The 26,101-nt window shown below is 40.9% G+C and overlaps 1 protein-coding gene across 1 annotated transcript in view; it reads right to left on the bottom strand.

The window, feature by feature from the left end:
* PIP4K2A (phosphatidylinositol-5-phosphate 4-kinase type 2 alpha) overlaps positions 1-26,101 on the bottom strand; it is a 155,315-nt gene that overhangs the window by 30,278 nt on the left and 98,936 nt on the right. The window contains exons 3-4 of the mRNA XM_079106343.1: positions 25,168-25,264; positions 12,602-12,754 (exon numbers count right to left, since the gene is read on the bottom strand). Of these exons, the coding sequence (XP_078962469.1) occupies positions 12,602-12,754; positions 25,168-25,264 (250 nt within the window). The remainder of the gene's footprint in view (positions 1-12,601; positions 12,755-25,167; positions 25,265-26,101) is intronic.

Below are 26,101 nucleotides of genomic sequence, written 5' to 3'. Positions count from 1 at the left end.
TTTTTTTTTCCAGAGACAAGGACCACAATCCCCACCTTGAAGGTGGCTGTGGAATGACAGATAACACCACATAAAATACCCCATGCAAAGCTGTGTACCGAAATGCACTCTTCCTCCAACTGCAGATGATGATAATAATTTTCATTCAAAACCCTGTTAGAAATTTTAGCCAGGCACAAGATGCAATCCCAGCAGCTTGGGGGGCAGTGCATGGCTGAGCAGAAGGATCACAAGTTCAAAGCTAGCCTTAGCAACTTAGTGAGACCCTGTCTTAAAATACAAAATAAAAATGAGCTGTGAATGTGGATCAGTGATTAATAAGTGTCTCTGGGTTCAATCCCTTGTACCAAAAAAAAAAAAAAAAAAAAAAAAAAAAAAAGAAAGAAAGGAAGGAAGGAAGGAAGGAAGGAAGGAAGGAAGGAAAGAAGGAAGGAAGGAAGGAAATTTTTAGACCTATTTTGGAGCTTTGGCTCCAAACTCACTGGGCACTGCTCAGAGAATTCTCATTCTGGACAATCTGTAAGAAGTCCTGCCAGTAGAGAATGTCTCTTTGATTAAAACCTTTGCAGACCCTAAGGATGCCTGGCTCACAGGGGATGCTGACCATGATCATGCTGAATATGTTAAAGCAATCCTTTCAGTGTTATACAGAACATCATTGACAAGTTTTTTTTTTTTTTTTTCTTTTTAGGAAAAAACACTCCCATACAGATTACATTCTACAATTTCCCCACCTTTAAGATTAGATAAATTGCTACAATGAAAAAATCAGATCAGATTTCATCTACTCCATCAACAAGTATCAACGTGTACTTGTTCTCAAAGGCATGGCTCACTTATGGGATTCTTTGATGAATACCTTGAAAAATATAGATTAAATGAACTTCAAACTCCTAAGTGTATACACATGTACAAAACTATACATCATATCAAAGCCTATCTATTAGAATTCAATGCTGCCAAGCTGCAGTTGGTGTCAAAAGTTTAGAAAGCATCTGGAGGTCAAAATTTTGCAGAAGAAAAAATTCTACCCATTCACTGGATTTTTGGGTGTGGACACTAGGAAAAGAATGTGCTGTTGCCTTTTAGAAAAGGAAGATGGAGCTAGGTCTGTGAACCCAAGGTTGGGGTTCACTGTACTCCAGCATGATGTGCTGTTATGTGCAGGTGTTAACCAAAAGATTCTTCATCAGCTGACGCTGGAAATGCCATGGACAAACACAGGTGAGCATATCTACAAGGACTCCTGCATGAAGAAACTGCTAGAGGTGAGCCCCAAATCAGGGAGATTGGAAATTCATGGTCATGTCTTTAGCTGGGCCCTCAACACCATTCACTAGCTTTGTGATCATGGGTGAGAGTTATTCAACCTTTTTGCTTCTTTGTATTTGGAAAATAGGGGTAATAATAGCACTTAATGCCTAGGGTCTTTGTGATAACTAAATTTATTACAAAATTCTGAGAACAGAGCCCGAAGCATAAAAAGTAGTACAGAAGTGTTATCTGTAATTTGAACCTTTTCCATTGTCCTCAAACCTTAAAACCCCCTCACTGCTCATAATATCCATACTTATTGAGCATCTATTAAATGCCTAGCATTGAGTGGGCCAACCATATGGCCACGAAAAGATTTGGTTCTTATCCTGTGAACCTTATCCTTCTGTGGTAGGAAAAAAGTTACCCCCAGAAGTTAATGGCCTTGGTTTCCTGTTGCCCAATCTCCCAGCAGCTGCAGGGTGGCTCCACAGGCCACCCCATGCTCTAGTGGGAGGGGTGACGTTGGAGCTCCTTCCATGACCAGTCTTTGTGCTCCTTCCATGACCAGTCTTTGTGCTCATCCTGGGATCCAGCTTGTTGGGTTCTCAGGCATCAGCCCCTCTCAGCCCAGGATCCCCAACCTGTGTCCCTCCACTGGCAGCTTCTCAGTATAAAACAAGTACAAAAATAAAAACACTCAACTTTATTCAATGTAAAATCTTCTGTGTTTAGTATGTAAAAGTACTTAATAAATGGCTGTTGAACAAGAAAATGCATGGAACTAACTTAAAAAGTAACCTAAGACCTTTCTTACAGATGCCTACATTCTCCACTATGTTTATAATTAACACCATGATTTTCACCTCTGTTGTAAATGTGAAAATTCTGGATTTTGAAAGCAGAAGAAAATCCAATGCTATTTATGATGAAAGACAAGCCCAAGAGTTTTTATCATGATGCATGATGGTCATGATAAATGAAGAATATGGTATGAGAAAAAAGCAGGGGGGTTAGGAGTTATAAGGCATATGTCAGTCACAAAAGGAAGAAAAGAAGGTATAACAAAGTAATTCTTTAAGGACGTTAATTTTATAAAAGCCACTGTTGCACGGGTAGCCTGGGGGTAAATCTGGAAAGGACTGCAGATGTTCTAGAGCTATCACTGCATGGGGAAACTGCACCAGTCAGTGTTGCATCACTCTTTGCACCTTAAGCCACATGCGAGGGACACAGCTCTAAGGAAAGGAGGGAGAGAGGATCACAGCCCTCCTAATACAGTTTGTTGCTAAATAGGAGTAAAGAATTATGTTTGATGGTTTAATAAAGAGTCCACACTTAAAATTGGGGAACAGGGCCTGCAGATGGCTCAAGCAGGAACAAGATGAACAACATGAGCAAGACCTGGGGTTCAAGGGGGCAACGTGACAGGGAAGGAAAGAAAGAAGGGAGTGAGGGAGGGAGGGAGGGAGGGAGGGAGGGAGGGAGGGAGGGAGACATCCAGGAGCACCAGATGGGATCCTAAATAACACTGAGAAATGGTTGTATCTTAAACGCATGATGCAAACTCCAGGTTTTAAGGAATCGCCATAAAATACCTTCCAAAGATGGATAATGCTGCATATGTTGATGTATCTGTGTATAAAGTGAGGTAATATTTTTGTACATATAGAAGAAACATTAAAAAATTATTTCTACCTTCTGGTGCTTTTAAGCTTGCAACTCTGAGACTGTTCCCTTCAGGAACTTAAACACCACAGATGAATTAACCAAATAACTTGACAATAAGTGCTTCAGAAACAATAAGGGTGCATTGGGGGGCACCATGATGTCACGCTTTTAATAATATATTATTTGGCATGAGCATTTTTAATAAGTTAAAAACATCCTCAGCACCTATCCACTTCTTTTTAGCATTACTAATTTAATTACAGGACAATTCAAGGCATGGTTGGTTTTGCCATTCTGTAAGATTAATTTCTAGATTACAAGAATGGAAAGTAACCATTTAATCTTTAAACTCACTCTTTAAGAAAGGTACAAATATTTCTTCCATGCTCAAGCACTCTCTTTTTGTAGCTACCAGGTACTCTTTTCCTGCTGGCTAAAAGGCGTAAACAAAAATAGGGTTTCATACCTGTTGTATCAATGTTTTGATTTTTAGGCTCAACAGGTGCCATCAAGGGAGATTAGGCCCCAGCTGGACCAACGTTTGGCAACGCTGGCCACTGCATCACATGTGTGGCCAGAAGTTAGGAGCATGTGTTAGGGAGAAGACGGACACATTGATGTAATATTCCAGAGCGCTCCTCACAGTGGCTCCTCAAATCTGGCATTCCCCTCCCCACACATTCCTCTCTAGGGTACAATGCTCCCCAGGTCTCTTGCAGCCACGTTCTTTTCCAACATTAAAGAAGCCCTATCTGGCATCTGTAGTGATGACTTTCAAACTTTTTTTTTTTTGTGCCAGGGATTGAACCCAGGGGCAATTAACCAGTGAGCCACCTCCCCAGCCCTTCTTAATTTTTTTTTTAAATTTTGAGGCAGGGTCTCACTAAGTTGCTTAGGGCTTCACTAAGTTGCTGAGGCTGACTTTGAACTTGGTGATTCTCCTTGCCTCAGCCACTGGGATTACAGGCATGTAAGACACGGCAGCTGGCTTGTAGGAGTGATTTTCAGATGCTTGCAATGCACTGATGACAAAGAACTTTCCTCTGAATAGGTGCTGAAAATTAAGTTCCAAATTCTAAAAAGTGAACTTGATCATCATCCATTCTTACACTTATTATACGCAGTCTAATCAATCACAACTGTTTTGGGGGTCAGCTTCCATATTCTCAACATTATACTGATTGCATTAGCTATGTTTACATTTTAAAAATTGTTTTTATTATTCACCTTTCACCCTTATATTTTCAAAGTGGGGCACCTAATGTCACCTCCTTCAGTTATTTATCATGTAGGGGCTTCTGTTTTTTCTAAGATGTTCTCAGAAACTCACATTTGCTGGTAATGTTTGGTTTGTAACCTGCTTCCAACACTAACAGTTACGACTGTTTTCTGTCTTCCTTTCAAAAAATGTATTCATAAGTGATGTCATGGTATCATCAATAAAGACAAATTTTCTTTCTTCATTGGTTTCCCTTAGAACTTTTCCTGGTATAACTGCAGTCTTGTTAGGAATGTGAGGCACTGATTAATTGACATCACAGAAGCAGATTTTCAAAAACATAAAATGTAACACCACAAGATTCTAGCTCCCTTTGCTCTTAGGCAGTCACCGAGAATAACAAGTATTATGAATCCCTGATTTGTTGCTCTTCTCATGCAAAATGAAATGCCATTAAAAGATTCACAGCTGACTGAAGGTTTCAGCAGAGAGGGTTCTAAGTGATGCGCTTCAACAGATAAATATTTATATCTCCGCGTGATAGTGTGAACCTGGGCTCTGGCTTTTGGAAATTGCTGTTATTATCACGTTTCACTCATTTTTTTTTTTTTTTTTTTGGAGGCTTGAAGTGACAATTTAATATAGCATCAAATTAATACTTCAATGTAAAGTCTTGTTTCACTTAATGTTACTGAAAGGTTAAATTATCTGTGATCTTTATTGGGCCTCTGGCTATGTTTATGGGCCACCCCAACAATAGAGAGAAAGGGAGGAAGAGTGAGATGAAGACAAGAGGAAAGAGAAAGAAAGAGGCAGAGACAGAGAAAGAGAGAAAGAAGGAAGGACATCAAGCCAATTTGAAAGTGTGGATTGCTTTGTTTTAGAATGACCAAAGAAATGAATAATCCAGGCCAAACAAATAAATAATCCAAACTCCCTGAATTCCTGTTTTGGTATGTTTCAAGATAATAGACTATAAGTATCAGTTAATAAAATTTATTCTGGATTTGAATACTTTTGAAGTCAAAGAAGAACAAAAGGATGACTTTGTTTAAGCAAATACAAGAACAAAACTCTTCAGAAAAACCAGTCTTAAAAGGAACAAGCATTCTGCTGTAGTGCTTATAACAGTTCTTAGTAGTGAGATAGTAAGAATATGTACAAATGCAGACACTGCTCTTAATTCCATTTGTTCCATGCTACAATAAAGATCTATAAATAGTATCAAGAATGAAGTAACTTTGTAAAACACACCACAAAGCACTTTATCACAGGCACGGATGGGATTTACTATAACTGAGAAGCAGAATGGCTGCTTGAGCCTCACAACCAGTGGGGCACGCCTCTGACAGGAAGCTTAGCTGCCATCAAAGACAGGAGGGTTCTAGACCTGTCTCCTCACCCCTCAGACATTCCAGAGTTTGAGGACTTGGGTCCTGAGTGACACAGCCTGGGACCAAGGCTGGGGCGTGGGGGTGGATGTGGGAGCAGGTATGCCCAGGAGTAGGCAGGGAGTTCAGGACCGAAGACAGTAGAGGGTGCAGGGGAGGCAGCCAGCCAGGAAGTGCTGGATGGAACCCACCATGGAAAACCTCAGTGAGGAGGGTGAAGGGGGCTGGTTGTGTCCTGAGGAGACACAACTAGCCCCCTGCTCTGGGGAAATAGCTTCCCTAAGTCAGGCTCTGAGGCCTTCCAAGGCCTTCCAGAGATAAGGATAAGCAATGAGCTCAGCAACACTATCAAACCAAGGGGAGGCGCGTGTGGTCACAGGGAGAAGTGATGCTCAGATCTCTTCAGGGATGCCTTGCCACTTAGCTGTGGACAGCCCACAGGTGAAGCTGTCTGCCAAGGCCTGATGGCACAGTGTGTTCTGGTCCAGCATAGAGCCTCTGGGGGACACACTGCACAGTGCCCACCAGCTTGGCTGAGGCTTGGTCAGGGCATCACGGCAGTGTGACTTCTCCCTCTGCCCAATCTTATTTCTTTCTTTTGCCCCATACAGGCATTAATCCATGATCCATATATACCCAAAGTTTGGGTATGCATATGGTTTGGCAGGTCACTGTGTGAGGGTCAGCAGGCATGAGACCCAACAAATTTAGAACCCAGGAGATGCAGAGGTTAGGACCATCAGAAATAGGTTTTTAACCGTTATGCACAAAATATTTTAAAGGATGAAATTTCAGGGCTGGGGATATAGCTCAGAGATAGAAGGTTTGCCTTCTATGTGTGGGGCCCTGTGTTCAATCCCTAGCATGGGTTAACAAAAAGAAAGGATGCAGTTTCAGAGACAAGCATATTAAACAAAACAAAACAAACAAACAAACAAACAAAAAACCCAGCAAGGAACTGGCAGATTTTGAAAATTTTTCTAGGTTAAGCTTCTGGGATGAGGAAGATAACTGTTGAAATAAAAAATCTTTGGGAAGGTGAGACCATAGATTAGAGCAGCTTAAGAAATGGATGCTATAGCAGAGGAACTTGCCTGGAAGTGAGTAGTGTGGAAAATAGTAAAACTAAAATTAAAGACTGCAGAGCCATGGTAAGAATATTAAATATATAGTCTTGGAGAGAATGAAGGAGAAAATAGAGGACAGAGATTGATATTTAAAGAGAAAAGAACTAGGAAATTTCTAGAAACTGGAGAAAAACTGCTGTAGGAAAAGCTTGCTGAGGAGTGTTCTGGGCAGTCCTCTAGACACTGGGGGACCATGTGGCTGAGGATTCCAAGACCAGAGGACTACACATGTTCTGAGAGCAAAAGAAACCCCAAGAAGGCAAATACCTTCCTGAGGTTTCTAAGAGAACAGCAAGAAGTGTTACAGTTTTTTCTGGCAGTGGAGGGTCTGGCGGGAGTTCAGGCCTCACAGTACTGTGGTACTAATAGGATGCAGAATTGTACTTTTCAAATTCCAACTGGCCACTCCTCCAGAGAGTGATTGAGAAGACAAAGCCCAGGGCAGCAGCAGTGCACATCTATATCTTAGGTATTTGGGAGCCTAAAGCGGGAGGATTGCGTGAGTCCTGGAGTTTGAGGCCAGCCTGGGCAACATAGCAAGTTATCTGTCTCTAAAACAAAACACAAAAACAAAAACAAACAAGAAAGTCAAAGGGCAGACTTGGGAGAGAGCTCAAAATATTCTGTTCCAAAACAGGTACTGACCTGCCCTGGGGCACTGAGTCAGAACCTGCATTTCCACAAGATTCTCAGGTCCGTCACAGTGAAAGTTCGAGAAGCACTAATGTAACATTACCTTTTCTCTTTCAGGACCACCTATTTTGTTCTTTTGGCACTAGTGTCTCAGTTTTACTCTACTTATGCCTTGTCCTTCAAATAACACAAATGCCACCATCCCTCAGGGGAGGGTAAACAAAGGTACTCTAAGGAGGGCCCAAAAAGTCAAGTGTTCACACTGAATTCCTTTACTGAAAGTTAAGGCACTAACTAACATAAGGGCAGATTTGAACTCACTTTTTCAATTTCATCAATTTATTGATTCAGTCACACTTTGAAATAAAAAACAAATTAAAACCCTATATTTCTTTTTTTAGAGGTTTTTAAAATTTGTTCTTTTTAGTTATATATGTCAGAATGTATTTTGACATTTCATACATACATGGAGTATAACTTCACACTCTTGTGTTAACCCTATATTTCAAAAGCTTAAAATATTTTTAATGCTATTTTTCTAAGTTCTTCCTTGATCACCTACTTTGTAAATTTCCAAAAGCTATACTGTAAGTCCTATAAAACTTCTAAAACTTTACTGACAATATCTCTGAATTTTATACTAGATCTTAACTAAAAGGACAGGACATCGTTATCTTTTAATTTTAATTTAAGCTGAAGCTATATGATAGCTCAAAGAGTTCAGGTCAGTGGAAAAAAAAAATCAGTTAACTTAGGAGAAATAAGATTCCTGACTATTTTTTCCTTTTTGAATGTTCTTCTGATGTTGTTTAGTAATTAGTTGATAATCATCATTCGTAAGATCTGAGTTTGTTGTAGTCTAGCAGAAATTTGAAGAAAAGGATATTTATACCAAAATATTATTTTCTTAACTGAAAGAAAGAAAATCAAATGAAAGAGATTTCATAATAATATGAATTTTCCAGTGGTCTGAGAGATGATGCTGTCCATTCTTAAAACAAAGTGGAATCAGGTAGGATTTGGGCAGCAAATAAAGAATAGGACAAGGCCCTGAAACTTGGAGGTGGGGAGTCCTAACTTCTTATAGTTCTAATCTTCAAATAGTTCAAATAAACCTATATCAGTGCAGGACTCTGCCAGAAACCAGGCCCTCTAGTGGATTGAAAGAGTTAATGACTGACATTGGGATCATTTCAACATTGGGATATAAGAAATACAATACAAGAATGACATTTAATTATCTTATTCAATCAGTTATACACTTCTTATATAATAGACACTCTTATGAGAATAAGCATGAATTTGCCTCAGAAGCACAATACCCAAACAAAGGAGTACTATTATCCAAATTTTTAGATCAAGAACAGATGCCAAGAGGTTAGGTAACTTGCCCACAGACACGTCATTGGTTAGGGGCAAAACTGGGATGTGTTGGTTCCAGATCTCTACTCTGTCCTACCTGCCACACTACACTGCTGGTAAGGATGGTTTGTCAGAAAAGTAATCCCAGAAAGAATTTAGTTGAATAACAAGTAATCTCTCCAGAGGTTGGTTTTGTGGTGGTTTTAACCCTCCAGAATATAGTTGCAACTGTGAATGTTATTTCATTAAAACAAAAAACAACAAAGGAAAAGAAAAGATGAGGAATTGGCTCTGGAGCGAACAAAGCTGTCAGAAAGGCCATCTGATTTGTTCCACAGGAGAGGCCCTCTCTAGAGCCCTTCTCCTCCATTGCTATACTATTGGAACAGACTTAATTACTTGCTGGGGCGTGTCCTGGGCAGCCCTCTAGACACTGGGGGGAACACATGGCTGAGGATGCTGAGACCTGAGAAGCACAGCTAGTTATAAAGTGAAAGTAACAAAAAGCAAAAAGAAACAGAAGAATTGACAGTCACTATTGAAGCAGAAGGCAAAAGCAGTTTAGACTTTAAGAAAGAATAAAGGCCTAAGAGTTACACCTCAAGTGTCTCTGAGCATCTCAGAACAGAATGAGAGAATGACAAAGCTTGAGAGGGCCTCCCAGGATTCCAGGTGGGAGGCCTGTGTTCGGGCCTGTGGAATCACATAGGGACCTGCAGACTGAGCTCCCCACCATGTAATAGTTACCGAAACCTTGTCTGGAAGTGGTCTGGAGAAGGGCAGTTGAAGAACATTCCATGGAAGCCAGTATGGTGGAGGGCCAGGTGGTCAGTGAGCATTGTACCCCCTCTGACCCTGCAGAACTGTGTACACTAAATAGAAATTACACGTCAGTGCAGTTTTAGCAGCCCAGACTGGTTATTATTTTTCAAAAAGTTCTATAACATTCTTGTATGTTTCACAGCTTGTGGAAATGATGCTGTTCATAGGGTTGGATGTCCTGTGTCTTCTCTGGGGAACTCCCTGGTGACAACCCTGTTGGATTTTCTATCAAAAACACTTTTATGTCTCCTTAGCAACAGAGTGAACATATCTTCAGTGCAACCAACTCAGGTTGCCCTTTCTACAGGCTGCTAGGAAGCTTGAGTCAACTTAGTGGCCCTCAGAGTAGCAGGTGTGCTACTAAAATCTGCTAAGATTCATGATAAATTTTTAGACTCTTCTTGGCTCCAATTTGTGCCTTCATGCTATTTTCCCTTTTCTCCCCATTTATTCTACTTTATATTTCAAACTGTCTTAAGGCTACCTTACATCCTTTCTGGAGTAAATACCTGAATAAACAGGTGAAGGAATGAAATATAGATGGGGAAATTGAGTTCAGAGATTGTCAACACGACAGGTTCATAACAAGCTAGGGTCTGTCTCTCCTGATTTCAGCATAGTATCCTTTAAGTAAATTGTATTAACAATAATGATTCTCAGTCATCATGACCCTTTCAATAATATTTAAAATATTCTATTTCTATGAAGAAAAAAATGGATACTGGCTAAATGAGACTTTCCTGAATTAAAAAAAAAATAGCCAAAATAATAATTTTGTAGTAGTGGTACAAAAAGAAATCTTTAGCACTTTAAAGCTCCTGTAGTTTACCAACAGACTGATCCCAATGTGCTCTGTGACACTGCGGGTATGTCCAATCTGTAACGTTAGGTCATAGTAAATACCCGAGAGAAAACATTTCAAACCGTGATTTCTGTAAAGTCAAAAGATTGCGAACTCAAAGTTGTCAAAAAGAAGTGGCTACCTAAATCGTGTGTCACATTTTATTAGAATGGAGTCACAGCCATTTGTCAGAATAATACATTCTCATGAGTGTTGTGAGCCAACTGAAAGGAAGTCTAAAAAGAATGTATGAGTGCAACATCAAATTTAGGAGCAGGGAACCTGAATATAAAAAATAAACAGGTGAAGAGTTAAAAGCTGCGACCTGCAATTTAATTCATTCGTAAGCCAGTGCCTTGGTGTCTTCACTCTTGAAGGTACTCTCTGAGCACTTGAAATTTCCTTTATAATGGGCTATAGCATGAGCCTGGTAGAACAAATTTCAAAGGCAATAAATGCTATAAAAGACTGGTTAGATAGTAAATGAATTTAGAGACTGACTAATGCTTTTAAGAAAACAAACCAGAGGCAGTACCAAGTTTCCAGAAAAAGAATGTTGCTCAAAGACTGTTATGGATTTCAGTGCAAGCAAAATGCAATTGATCACATTTGCAAAGACTGGAAGAATAGCACTGCCAAGAAATAATCAGTAATATTTAAGTATGAAGCATGACCAAAAGTAACACTGTTAAACAGACACAAATACAAATGAGGGCTGCCTTCAAAGTAGACAAGAAGCTGACACCTAAAAAATGTGATGGTTTAAACTCTTTGAGCATCCTCCTGATACAGTCAGGGCTTGCGACACTTTATTTTGAATATTCTCTGTGAAAGTCCATCTTTACCAGAGAATTTGGACTCTGCTATGGACTGAATATTTATATCTTCCCCAATTCATCATGTTGAAACCCTAATCACCTTTGAGAGGTTATTAGGTCACAAAGATGAAGTCCTTGTGATGGAATCAGCGCCCTTATTGGAGGAGGCAGCAGAGAGCTTTTGCTTTCTCTTCCTCCTCCCAAGTGAGGCTACCGTGAGAAGGCAGCCATCTGCATACCAGAAAGAGGGCCTCACCAGAACCTGACCATGCAGGCACCCTCCTCGCGATTCTCCAGCCTCCAGAACTGGGAAGTAAGGTTTTTCTGTTTAAGTCACATAGTTTATGGTGTTTTGTTACTTCAGACAAAGCAGACTAAGACTCTAAAAGCAACTCTGTGTGTGTGTGTGTTTCAAATACCAGCTCGAAGGATGAGTCCTGCAATGTAGCAGCAATAGTCATACTTGTGCCAAAGACTACAATTGCTCAAGACTGTTATTAGTTACTGTTGTATGATAGACAATATCTTGATGAAAACGGCGTTGCCACCACTACATCCACCATATGCTCAGCTTCTACAGTGTGACCGATACTGTGCTAAGTACTTGGTATACACTGCCCATTTACTTTTCAGGACTCTGTAGTTAGGTGTTAATACCCTCATTGTAGAAATAAAGAAACTCGGTTTCAAAGTCCGGAAATCAGTCAGTAAGTGATAGGGCTGAGATCTGAACCCAGGACTGTCTGCTTCTGGACTTCATGTTCCTACTATTGCACAGTGATGAGGCCTCTTACAGACTGGGCTGGAGCATGGGATCATGTGCGCCATCATGCAAACCTGCACTGGAACTTATTCCAGGAGAGAGAGAGAGAGAGAGAGAGAGAGAGAGAGAGAGGGAGAGAGAGAGACACTGCTGCTGCTCCCAAGGGTAGTTTCAATTCCCCAAGGGCAATTACAAAGGGATACTGTGTAGGAATGAAAAGGGGCAGGAAGTAGACCAATACGCCTGCATTGGAGTAATCTCTCCTCAGTAATATGGGGTATGGGTGTGTCTTTCTAGAATTAGGACAGGAAGGACGAGTGGGAGCAGGAAGAGGCTTGGGGGTATAGGTGGATTAAAAACCCTGAAGTCGACACCTAACTCCTGGCACAAGCAAAATCTTCTGGAAAGCTACCAAATCTTAAGCAGAATGATTTGAAAATCAGAGTGGTAATCATTGAAACTGCCATACAGGAGGGTATTTAGGAAAAGTATTATATAAATAATGACCTCTACAACATAAGCAGTCTTAAATCTGAACTGTCAGGAGTCGGGCCACATTACTTTTAGAACAATGGGCAACAGGAGATTTTTATGTCAAATGTGTTCTCATCATTTCCCAACAACATATTTAGACCTTTGGCCTTGATGTCACGTAGGTTAACTACCCTCAGAGATTCAAATACAGATAAAGGAAAATTACCTGGTGGTATTTCTTCAGGATGTTGTGCATTTCGGCCACGTCTTCACTGGTAATGGTCTTGATGACATATCTTTTGTCGTAGGAAGTGTGGAAACGAGCCCCACTGCGTGCCTGGGAGTCGTTAGGAAGGGGTGCACTTCTGGTCAAGGAGTTCTTCCCGGTTAGGGTAAGGGGAAGGAGGGAAGAGAATTGGTTAAAGGTGTGGATTTCTGATCCCCAAATAATTTGTTGTCATAGCAACATTTGTGTTAGGAAAAAGTCGATTAGTTGGCTGATGCTATTTTATATTCATTGTAACTCAAACTGCAAGTCTTCAAATGAAATGAAAATAGATAGGGCAAGTACTATGATTCTAATATTCTTAAAGCAGGCTAATATCTAGAATTAGGATCACAATTACTTTATTCACTATGCTGCACTTTTAAGAATTGGACATGAGCTCAAATTTTCTTCTGGATAAGATTAGGTTCCAGTTATGAAAGGACATTTTACAGTCACCAAGCATTCCCTTATATGACAAGTATGTGCCAGCATTTTGCACAGGACACTTCTCCCCATTCTGGTAAGATCCGTATGCAGTGGTTACTGTTACTCTCTGAGACAGTACACCTCAGATCTGAGTGTAGGCAGGTGCCCCTGCCGAAGTGCAGAAATGAGAATGTCAATTAAATAAGTCTGCTTTCCTAAGCTCATTAGAAAACTTGAGATGAAAAAAAAAAATCAGTGTAACTCCCAATGACTTTAACCAGCAGGATTTGGCGGTGCTAAATTATTCTTGAGACAACTGAAATTCATTAGATTGAGAATCAGGATGAAAATGACTACTCACAGGCATTATTTTTGTTCTTAAAATTTTTCTCTTTATATTTCCTACTTAAAGTAACAAGGAAGAGAATCAAAGTGAATATCCCCTTTTGGAGATTTAAGTGCTACTTCCCCCAAACCTCCCCAATCACTGCTCTTTGTTAATTGTCTTACTTTTTCATCCCAAACATCAACTTGCAAAGGGGTATTTGTTGCAAATACAATGAGAACTTTAGGAATTGTAAGACTGCAAATTACTTTCAGGCATAAAATAAAAGCAGGAACAATAAACTTTCATGAAAGCCAGGTGGAACAGACCATAAACTCTGTAAAACTGACAATTCGGGCAAAATAACTTTTTAGGTGTTGGGGAATAGTAAGGGAAAACTGTATTCAGCCAAGATGGAATCACAGCAGCACCTGTCTCACAGCTCACCTTTTTGTACATCTTAGATGAGAAAGGAGAATGTTCTCTCACGGGCCAATGGGGGAGAATAAAATGGACAGTTGTGTCGCTAGTGCTTTTCAATAAAGTTCAATGAGCAACCAAATCACCTGGGACCATGCTAAAATGCAGATTCTGATCCCAGAGGCTGGGGTGGGCCGTTTTAAGAAGTTGACAATACTGATGCTGCTGTGTGTGGACCACATGTGAGGCACGAGGGTCTACTGACTGCGGTGATAGTGTCTCATCTGGCACATAGGGAGTCGAGTGAAATGTAGGCAGTGTGTTATGATGACATACTTATCGGCATTAATGCCTTTCCCATTATATTCTCTCCAACTCTGGTTTTGTTAAAATGAGGAACTTCATAAGTTCATGGCATTCACTGCATTAATTAAATAAATATTTAATAACATTGACTATGGATAAGGCAATATATGGATTTATAAAGGCCAAAGATGCATAATCAAATACCTTAAGAACTTCTTAGCTCAGATGCTGACTCCTCCCAAATTATTTGCCTTCAGTTTCAAAGATGGTGTTACAATCAATTATTGAAGACTTTGCATTAGGCTACTGGCCATGTCTCAATTCTAATCCTGATTCGGTCTCAACTCCTTTTTCTCTTTCTTTCTTTCCTTCTTTCTTCTTCTTCTTCTTCTTTTTTTTTTTTTTTTTTTAAGTAATTCCTTCAGAAGTCTCAACTCACAATATCTACTTTCAATACGTGGAAAAAAAAAATCCCAAAACATTTTAAGGCTCCTGGCTTTTAAGTACTATCGGCGAAATTTTGTCAAAAATGTAACTTTCATGCCACTATGAACATAAAAATACATCAAACTTAGTAAAAGTATTATCTAATAGACAAGAAGAATATTAGAAGATATAATGCAATTTTACACAAAATGCCTGATCCTTGGAATGACTCTAAAGCCTGGAAAAATCCAGCTCATTATTTCGTATTTATTCACAACATTACTATGAGGAAGGAGAAGCCAGGTGCATTTTTCCACTTGACAATAAAAATCTGGTTTACAGTGTTAAGTACAATGTCTGAGATTCCTGCCTAAGGCTCCCTCTTAGGTAACAAAATAGGCAACTGGCAAAGATAAAACCAAACTTTTGCCATTATGAAAGATCATAGCCATGGACTTTTTGTAGCCTTTGAAATAAGGTACAGTTATGTTTTAAAGGTAGTACACTGTAATGGTCAGGGACATAGACCATGCTCTGCAATTCATTCTATCGACCATTAATCAGTGCTTGCTTATGTCCTTTAGCCTCTTCGAGCCTCAATTTCTGCTTCGTAAAGTAACAGAAAATAATAAGCCCAGGGGAGAGAGGGGGCTAAATTGGAACTTACATCAGATCTTCAATAACTCTAAAAATGTATTTACCCTAAGACACAGCTCATTGCTCTCCCGGAGGGTATGGGCCTAGAAGGTGACTCAGTACGTTACCCAGGGAGAATCCAGTCAGAAGACAGGACACCATCATCTTAGGACATTTGGGCCAAGAGTACAGACAAGATGACGCTAGTTCTTGGAGCTGCATGAAGATACTTCCTTGGCTCCAGACGCATTCAGGACAACTTGAGCAAGAAGGAGCCCGTGAACAAGGGAAGGTCTATGTGTTTACAGTGTCTAGCACTGCCTCTCAACAGTCTGCTACCTAGCACACACTGAATATGAAATTCCTCAGAGTGCTCTGTTCTGTCCCAAGAAACAACGTCCCAATGTCATAGCATCACACAGGATGCTTGGATAAGGTGGGAGAGCAAAAAGGGAAGGCTGGAGGGAAATAGCCTGGAGGTGACCTTTCAGTGCCCCCAAGGGGTCTCTCCATGTGTAAATAAATCTCATAACCAAAGAACATTAGAACTGGAAGCACCTGAGAGAGAATTCTAAACCACTTACTTTAGATAAGAAAACAGAGACCCAGAGAATACAAATGATTCGATCATTTTAGTTCTTTACTGTGTCAACTGGGATGATGCATGTGGAGGATCCAGGTTCTCATCTGCTGGGCTTCACGATAGGAGAGTTGTTGCTGGTTTTTCCAAGGTGACAAACACCTTCTAATACCAACTTAAAGTCTGAGTCAGTTGGCAAAAAAACCAAACCTGTCCTTATGTTTTCAATTTTTGCCAAGTAAAGTGTGTAGAAAATAGCATTGATAACAGCTAATGTAGTCCAGAGTTCTTAACTTACATTTTTATTAACCTATGTGTCAAGCTATCATTATTCTAGGGCTGTTAGAATATTACTTGACTGAAACTGAAGAGGACAGAAGTAGGAGGTGTCTTCTCTCTAGGCAAGAGCTAGACAGATGTGTTTGTGGAAAAAGGCTTTGGGACAGGAAATCTGTGCTGCTGAGCCCTGGGCTTGGAGTCAGACAATTCATGCAGCGTGAAGACAGGGCTGAAGGGTGCCTAGCACTCAGTACCTCTTACAAGTCCTATAAATTGTGGAGATAACATCAGCCCTAAGAATTCTTCACATTTCTGACTATGTGGCACATTTCATCATGTCTGTTTTAATTAGTTCACATGGTCTAAAAAACGGTAACGGTTTTCATTCCCCTTCTACCACTGGCTTCTATCTTTAGAACTATGTCCCACGCTCTGCCCTTCTTTGCTCAGAATGGCATGGTTACCTTGGCCAAGTGTGGCAAGGACTTAAGAAGTCTTTTACACTGGGAATGCTGGATTCCAGGTTACTTCCCACCATACTAAGCTGGGAAGCAAACAAAAAAGCACAAGGGAAAAGAAGTTAAAATGAAATCAGCAAGCTAGGATGAGATCTACACGGAAGAAAGAAGGTCCAACGGAAGGCAACATGAACAAGATTCTATCTCATCTTAAGCTCTGGATTTAAAAGACCAAGCCTCAGATTCAGATCTGATCCAATTAAGGTCTAAACAGTGCCATTTGGTTATCTTCAAGATAATTCCCATTTCCAAAGTAAAATATTCACTTTCGGGAACCTTTACCCTCATTTGCCTATCTTTATGAGACAGTTGCCAGATGAAATTAATTACCCCTATAATCTACTCAGAGTCTGGAAAGATCTACTCTCATTAAAAACTGAATTCCTTGTCATGGACAAAGTTCAGAGAAGTATATGTTCTGTATAGAGTGACATTACTTGAACTAAAAATTTGGGATTCTGGATCTATCAGTTCAAAAGTGATAGGAAAAAAAAAAAGAAAGAAAAGAATGTACTTATGAAAAAAAGTGATAGCAGGTTATTATTAACAACTTATCTTTCAGAGAGGGAACTGAAAACATTCTACAAAGAAGATTCAAGCTGAAACTTTTCGGTCTACAAGGTCTTCCTTCCACCCTTGGCTTCGCTGCTCAACATCCTTTCAAACCAACAGGGAAAGAGTGGTGACAGTGATGTGGGGCTGGGGGAGTGGGCGAGTAGAGGGTGATGGGATAGAGGTCACTGTCCCACAGCGATGAGCTCAAGTCAGGGGCTCCAGGCCCCTCACCAACCTCCTTCCCTCTATCCCTTATTCTCACTTGATTATCTGCAAAGTAAGACAGCCAGACCGATCGGTTTCTAAGTTTCCTACTTGCTCTTCTAATCTTTCAGCATTAGTTACTTCTGTCAGTTCACAGACATTTAGAAATGGACAATGATTTACTATTAGCTCATGGGACCGAAATGCTGATGATAAATGTAAACAAACTGCAAAAATTTGCTCTGTTCATCAGCTACTCCTTTCCTTCTATGCATTTGCTTGTTCCATATTATAAACTATATAATATCACCACTCAGTCCATTCCTTAAATTCACTCGTTCTGAGTGGAAATAATGCAATCATGATCCGCCCTAAGACAAAGGCAGCCAGAATCAATATTGGCGGGAAAAGTCTCTTATTGAATATAAACTAAATTCAAACTCCAAGCATTCTTCTTCCTTAATAGCTTTACTGAGAGAGTCCACATACCATACCATTCACCCATCTACAGTATGAGTCAATCATCCTCAGTGCATTCACAAAGTCATATAACCATTGCCACAATCATTGTTAGAACACTTCATCCCTCCCCAAAGAAACCCATGCTCATTTGCAGTCACTCCCATTCTCTCCCTCATCCCCCAACCTAGAAACAAACCACTAGTTAATTTACTTTCTGCATGTGTGAGGCCCTGGGTTCATTCCTCAGTACTTAAAAAAAAAAAAAAAAATTACTTTCTGTCTCTATAGATTTGCCTGTCTGGATATTTCATACTAAAGTAGTCATTAGTACACAGGCATATGTGATTGGCCCTGACATTCTTCTTGCAAGGCCCCTAAACACTCATCCCCCATGAGGTGTCCTGCTGTGTAGCTACAGATCCCAGCTGTCTCTGGGTGAGCAAGGTGACCCTGTGGGTGCTCTCAGTCCAGACCTTCCATGTGATTGCAGTGGACACATTACAGCCAGTAAATGCCACTTTGAAGGATTCTCCTAGGCTTGCTGGGGAGCTGGTTGGGGAGATGAGGACAAAGTGAACGGTTAGACATAGTTCAAGTTCTAGAGTAGAGCTACTAGATGCAGGACAGGAGAGAATATGACCACTCAGTTCATCTTGGTCTGACTATCCTGCAACTTGGCATGTAAATTTCTGGCCTCGTGACATCCTACTTTAAACCTTGACAGCTATGTTTGAAGCTCTGGTGCCATGCCAGCCCTCAACAGGAAATAAAGGAAGATAATGAGACCTGAAGCTCCCTCTTCAATGGCCTTCTTACATTTATAATTGGCAATTCATTGTCCTGAAGAAAAGGATAAATGATGCTGTCCACCCCCCCCAGCCCAACAGTCTGCATGGGAGATGTTTATTTCCGTAGTGGGAGGTCCAGGATTAGTGGAGTCTCAGAGTGGAGGAAATATAAAGGTCAATTTAATTAGCTCATTCCTATGGCCACTCTTTTATACCTCTCATAAAAATGTCCTGATTTAGTGACTGCTACGTTCCCCTGTACTTTTCTTTTTTTTTTAGTACTAAGCATTCTGCACAATTAATTTTCTCGAACTAATCATAGTCTTGCATATATAGATATATTTTTTCCATTTTGATAGAGTTTGTACATTTGACTAAAAATTACATGTGAAAAGTTCTTATTGTTAGTCAAAGGAAAGGCCACTTAAAATCAATTCTGCCAGCTCAAGTGTGTAAAGCCACCATTGTAGCAAGAACATATGTCAACATTGAATACAAGAATTTAAGTGACAGTTATGTACTCACGTGACTTAATAATAGATTTGGAGATCTGATAGCTTAGCTGGGCGGGACTTAGCATTGTGTTCTTCTCCCTCATTTCCCAGATGAGGAAACTGAGACCCACAAAGGCTAGGTCAATGGTTTATGGTCACAGAATCAGTCACTGAAGACCCAAGACTCCACTGGGTCTCTAACTCCTAGGAAATGTTCTTCCCCTCAACCCAGGCTACCTGTTTCATGAACTTGAAACCTGGAAACCAGTCACTGTCCTGCTGACAACTTGGGATTACGATTACATGCTTCAAATCACACAGCCCAGGAGATGGGAATGACTGCCCAGAGAAGCCTGCCTTCTGGTTTTACGTTTGACATCTCTGAGTGAGCACAGATGGTCTTCTGACCTCGTCAGAGAGTTTAAGACCAACATATGAACTTGAACATCATCATCAAGGATTTATTAAATGCACACTGTGTTCAAAGCCCTGTGTTAAGCTCTTGGGGGAATTTCAAAGAAAGCCTGAGCTGTGATCCCAGGTGTAGAATGGCTTTCGTTATAGAGGGGAGCAAAACACAGAGCAATCTAATGCTTATCAATAATGAAACAACTTATCAGAAAATAAAAACATAAAAATGAAAGGTAATGACCAACAGAGAAAGCAGCAGAGTTGCAGGAACTTCATAGAGTACCACGAGATCACCTTTTATAATTTCAGACTGCTACTTAACTGTGGAGCTTAAAATAACAGAGACATGTCCCCAAGGCTCATAAAAAACAAATATGTGTTTACTTGATAGAAGCACCCAGTGCAAAGGATGGCTGACTGTCAGGTCTTGGGTGCATATCAAGAGGTGCGATCCCAAGCAGGTTCAGGGCAGGAAATAAAGGCAGACAGGAAGCCCAGCCTCAAAAGTGGGGGCAGGCTGTGGTGGGGCTAGTAATTTGTTCAGCTTGCAAAGAGGAGGAGAAAAAGCACCAGAAAAATCTAATGAGGCTGACAGGTGGTGAGGGTGCTCCTTTGGGTCTCAGTTCAGCAGCATCCTTGCTCAGGGCACAGTTGCCTTCCAGGGCTCACTGGGAGGCACAGAGTAGCTAACCTAAGAGGACAAATGTGAACCATGAGCAAACCCAATGACAACCAGTGACAAAGGAATAAAACAGCATAGATAGTGCAAGGAGCAAGCACATACAGATGGTGAGCATGCAGGTATGACTTTCAAGAGATAGGACCACAGGGGAATCCTGCAACCATGTCAGTGCTCATCCTTCCCACGGCAGGGCCTCTGCTCCTCACCCGGTCCTGACCACCAGCCTCATGTGGGTATCTCACAGTCACCTCCAAAGCCACGGAGTCAAAAACTCAACTTCCTCCTCCTATCCCACCCTCAACCTTCCTTCCCTCTGTGATCTGCATTAATGCTCACTCAGCTGCTTGGGCTCCCCTCTCCTCAATGGCTCCTGTCCAATGCCCCCAAGAGCCAGCAGCCCCCACCCCCAACCTGGCAGTTTACCCATCTTGTGAAGCTGCTGTCTGCTTTAGGGTGTCAGTGACAAGTGCCCTGGCCTCACACCTCCTCTTCACTCACTGTAATATCCCATAGCCTCCTAATAACTTTATCTCTCTTTCATGCAGTCCATATGTAACCAGTCAATTATCTTTAGAAAGTACAGACCTCATGATATAGCTCCTCTGTGCCAAATCCACAGGGCTGCCAGCAGGCTGTAAAACAGGGTAGAGGTCTTCAGCCCTGTTTCCATCTGTCTCTGGCTAGTTCCCCACCTTTATCTTCAATTCCACCACCATCCAGTGCTTCACCTGTATGAGCTCTTATGCCTCTCATTATGACCCCCTTCCCCCTTCTCCTTTTCTTCCATAAAATCTCTTGAGGGCCTGCCTCTGTGCTAACTACAGTGCAGGCAGCCAGTACTAACATCCCACTCCCTGTCTTCAGGCAGTTTAAAGTCAATTTGGGAAAGCTACATTTGAAGAACATTTTCATTTGATAGACTTAATATTCCAGAGATATGGGCAGATTTCCCCCTCCAAAGATTAGTATTCATTGAAGGTCTTAACGCTTTAGAATCTGAAACTTGAAACAAGGATCATCAAAAGTTTAAAATGTTAACTTTTAAAATTAATCATTTTAAAATTAGAATTCTTGGTTACAAAAACAAAGAAAAGGCATCAAACGTGAATAATGAGGGATTCTAATTCAGGAGGCGCAGTAGGGGAAATGTAAACCTGATATTATCTAACACAATGAACAAGAGGGCTCAGTTTCAATTATGTGGTGTATTTAGGTTTAATAGCTGGCTCTGACCTGCAGAACTTTTTGGTTTGCGGTGGGCAGTGCTCTCTGCATCTCAGAAATTAACTGAAGCCTCCATCTGATTTCCTAGGATTGTTACAAGAGGCCCTGATACCCTGCATGGCTAGAAAGAGGGGCATAGATTTTATTCACGAATACTAAAAATAAAAATGTCTGGGTTTTTACAAATCTCTTCAGCAGCTAATATAAAATCCAAAGTGACGGTTTCACTGTTCTGCATTCCCTGGAATGCCTAGCACAGAGCCTGGCACAAAGTAGGTACAAATAAACACATACTGAGTTGATAATTGTGCATGAAATCATGACTTTAGGGACCAGGTCTTAAGGTGGCAGTGGCATGGCAGAAATAAAACTGCAGTAATGGTAACGTCTGGAAGTGGCCAAAGCAGCATTCATCTTGAAAGAAGGGCCAGGTAGAGTCACAGTGGCCAAGCGGTAATGAGACGAACATAATTAAAATCTGAGCATATTACAAACCAATCATGTAACTTTAAAAAGGACTAAATGTTTTGGGGAGAGTTCTGAATTTGGAAGCACTAGGTACCCACACGCAGAAATTTACGTATGTATGGTAGATGGTACTGTTACCAATGAAGAATATTCTAGAATTGTTGCTTGAATTTGTAGCAAGGAAAAAAAGTTTTTGTTTTAAAAGACAAGAAATTAAAATAGAGGAAAGACACAAATATTTACTGAAATAGCAGGACAGCTTTTCAGTTCCTTTTAAGAAGTTTAAGATCACAGAGGTCAATTTGGTAGGCTAATTACTATGTCTACTTTTATCAGAGAGGCCTCCATCAATCAATACTGACATTTTTCAGGTGCAGCAAAAAGGCATTCACACAAACAAGTCCAGCCCATTTATCCTTTTGATTTAAGGAAAAGTCTGAATACAAATTGAATCAGATGATGAAGCTCTTTATTGCCACATTGATTTTAAGTTGCTTGTCCAAAATTCAAATGCTTCAGATAATAAACACAAACAGGCAATTGTTAGTCACCGTTAGCAAACCAGTACCTCCAAAAGATGATGTAAGTCTACCTTACGGACCTAACTTTTCAAATTATCCTGCAAAGGACTATCCCAAACAATTCACATATGGGGCTCAGAAAAAAAATTTCATCTTTATTTTTTTGGTGGTGCTAGCGAACAAACCCAGGGCCTTGTGCATGCTAAGCACATGCCCTACTCCTGAGCTACACGCCTAGCCCACATTGCATCTTTTAAATACACTGGGCTCTGTTGCCAGAACTCAGAAGTAGAAGTGACCAGTGAGAGGCTCTGCTCAGCTAAGAGGGGAAAAGGAGATTGCTTTTATTCAGTGCTGGCGTGCCAACCCACATCTGCTGCTTGGACTGGCCCTGATGAATAGATTGTCAGGCAACTGAAGTAATGGACCCTCTGGTCCAGGCCTGCCTTAGCCTTTGCCCTTGCAGTGCACAGGGGCGTAACTCTACAGCCAACGTCTTCAAACCTGCCTTTTTCCCTAAACCAAGTAGCCAACAAACCAGGTTTATCTCCACATTTACAATCTGGTCTTCAGTTGAAACTCAGGGCTTGTTGTCTTAGGAAGGACAGACACTGGGAAAGGAAGGAAGGATCAGGGAGAGAAGAAAAGTGTATGGGGGGTTACTAAAGTTACTCTGAACACCCACTCTTTCTCTCTCTCTCTCTCTCTCTCTCTCTCTCTCTCTCTCTCTCTCTTTTAAATAGAAACACAGTTGCCAAAGAAAAAGCCACAATTTAAATGCCAAAAGCAGCAAGCCTAGCTGAGGTGAGGAGGGGTGTTGGAATGATTAATTACACTCACACCAACTCTCCTCAGTACTGAGCTCTCAAGCTAAGAGTTTAACAGACTTGCCAATTAGTTACTTGTGAATCATCCTCCACTTGCCTCATTTCCCTTCAAAGTTTGTACTCAGCAATTTGCACTTACTTAAATATCAACTTATACAGTTTTGTTTTCTGGGGGAAATGGTAGTGCCTTAGTATTTCAGCAACCAAATTGGTCATTTTCAGAGTTTCAAAACTACTTTTTCTGCCTTGGTGCAGACGTCAGAATGTAGTGTGATTGTTTTAGATTTCTTTGGGGCTTGGGCCCTTAAAAGTCAGTTTCTGTGCAATGCCAATGCAGCTGTTTCATTGTTTAAAAAGATGGGGACAGAGGAGGGACACACTTGTATTTGGCCCCAGGGTCAGGCAAAGGAGATTTCCTAAAGATGTCAATGTAATCTGCCATTAATTCCTTTTAAAGTGGCTAGTTCATTTTCGTATGGTCTATTTAAATGTAGTAACAGTTCTTAAATCATATGGAATTATCCCTTTTTATTGCATATAACCCTCTTTTACTATTTCAACAATTATTCTTTAAAAGTTATTTGCTCTTTCAGCAGTAAATGTCAAACCCGCAATTGCCATCTAAGTACTGTCTTAAGGACTAAGCCCCCCTGTGAGTGCTGCCTCCACTGCAGTTTTAAGAGCAAACAGAGCACCCACATCCTGCCTGCCCCACACACTTCCCTTCAGCTCTCTGCCTACACCAGGAGCCTCAGCTCAGAACCTGGGCCTGTGTGGAGACCACGACCCTGATCTACACAAGCGGGGGCAGGTGTCTGGGAATGTCACTGGCAACCTAGCCAGCATTTTTTTTCAAAGTATGGCAATATCTCATTCTGAGTAAGCATGCAAGAAATTCTTAAAGGCTTTCAACAAGAGGCTGGGTGGGAAGTGGGAAAATAGATCTTTAGGAAAGTATAAGAAGTGTGATTTGCTTTAGGGACCTGATTCTTTAAGAGAAAATACAGGGAAAGCCATGCCTATATTCAACTTTTAAAGTCACTGAGGGTATCAATATGGTACTTTATGCAGGATAAATTAAGATTCTTAAATTTAGGGTAAATAATAGAAGTGTTTATTATATCTGAAAAGATTTAAAATAAGTCAGTATTTAGAATTCTGCTCTTAAAATCCTTGGCCCTTTATGGATCTGATTGACCATATGATATTTAACCAACATCAGGTCTCAGGTCCTTTCTCAGGAAAATGATCATGGAACAAGAAATGTTTAAAAAGTCAAGTCACATTTCAAAGTTAAAATTGAGACCAGGCAAGGACAGTGCCCATTTATATGTAGGAGGAACCAAGAGCAAGAGGAAGATGCTCCACAGCACTGTGCCAAGAACTGGTGGGTTCCTGGTGGTGACAACAATGCTGTGGCCACTTTACAATCCAGCATTGTAGTGCACAAAGTGTGGCCTTTGATGAAAACACTGTGGCAGGAGAGTTTGCCAACTTGAGAAGCAGCAAATAAGCAAGAAAACAATTTCTGAGATTCCTGTGAATTCAGTGTGCGTGCGTGCGTGCGCGCGCGCGCGCGCACACACACACACACACACACACACACACACACACACACACACACACCCCTACCACTGGCCACACAGGCATGGTGTAAATACACTTGACTGGAAATCAGAAAGCAGCTCTGCTGGTAGAAACTTCCACCTGGAAATGAGAGCATTCACCAAATGCTCACATGCTTGATCTCCTTCCAAAGAAGAGTCCTGTCTTATGGGAAATCATTCCACACAGGGGGGTCTCTAACTTAGAGAATGCTTTACATCAGAGAGAACACTGAAAACTTATGCAAAATGTAAACTAGCACTATATATGCAACTGTAATGACAAAAATATGCATCCTTTTTTATAGGGCAAAAGGTATAATGAAACCCATTTCCCAAAGGAGGCAACCATTACAAAAGCAACTCACCTGGAAATCCTGGTCATCGATTCCAAATCTCTCCCGCAGGTTACGGAAAACCATTGGGCAGTATTCCTTGAACTTGAAATGGCTCGGCATGTTTTCTCTGAAACAATCATATTGTGGAATAAACCTTAGTCAGATGAAGAGTTAGACACCCTTGAATCTGCTCCCATTTAGCTCTATGTGTAGCCAAGGAAGTGTGTGGAGTTCACTGTCTACAGAAGGCCTGGATGATTTCACAGAACCAAGTACAACCCAGCAAGAGCTGGGAGGCAGGGCTGGGGTTGTAGTTCAGTGGTAGAGTGCTTGCCTAGCATGTGTGAGGTATTAGGTTCGATTCTCAGCACCACATATAAATAAATAAACTAAAATATATATAATTTAAAAAAAAAGATCTAGTGGACAGAAGGGGACAGAGTGGTAATACCATCTCCTCTCTCAAGTATACTTGGATTGTATGACCCCTTAACCCTGGCCACACATGACAGCCATTCCTCAAAGAAGAGGTGGAGGGGCGAGGTGGAGGAAAACAGTGAAGGCCAAGAAGCAGAAGAGTGAGAAAGGGGCAGCAGAGCAAGCCCAACAGTGGTCGCCATGTTGTTCTCTTACTGAGACCCCCAGTAACCTGTTTTATATAGATACCACATTCTACATTTCTAGAGAAAATTCCCTCAAAAAGTTAACCTCTAAATAGTATTATAGGAAGAATGAACATGTCAGTTTCACGTGAGAACAATGGCCCCATTAAGAAATTTCACAAAGGTCTGGGATGTGGTTCAGTACGGAGTGCTTGCTTATTATGTATGAGGCCCTAGGTCCCATCCCCAGCACCACAGAAAATAGAAAGGCAAAGAAAATAAAAAAGAAATTTCATAATTGATTCACACATGGAAGGGATTTCTTAGAGTTTTACTCCTTCATGCAGAATTGCTTCCCCCTT

This window comes from Sciurus vulgaris (genome assembly GCF_902686455.1).
Source record: "Sciurus vulgaris genome assembly, chromosome: 12".
NCBI lineage: Eukaryota > Metazoa > Chordata > Mammalia > Rodentia > Sciuridae > Sciurus > Sciurus vulgaris.
The sequence above is the reverse complement of the archived record's forward strand: the minus strand, read 5'-3'. Positions and strand labels throughout refer to the sequence as shown.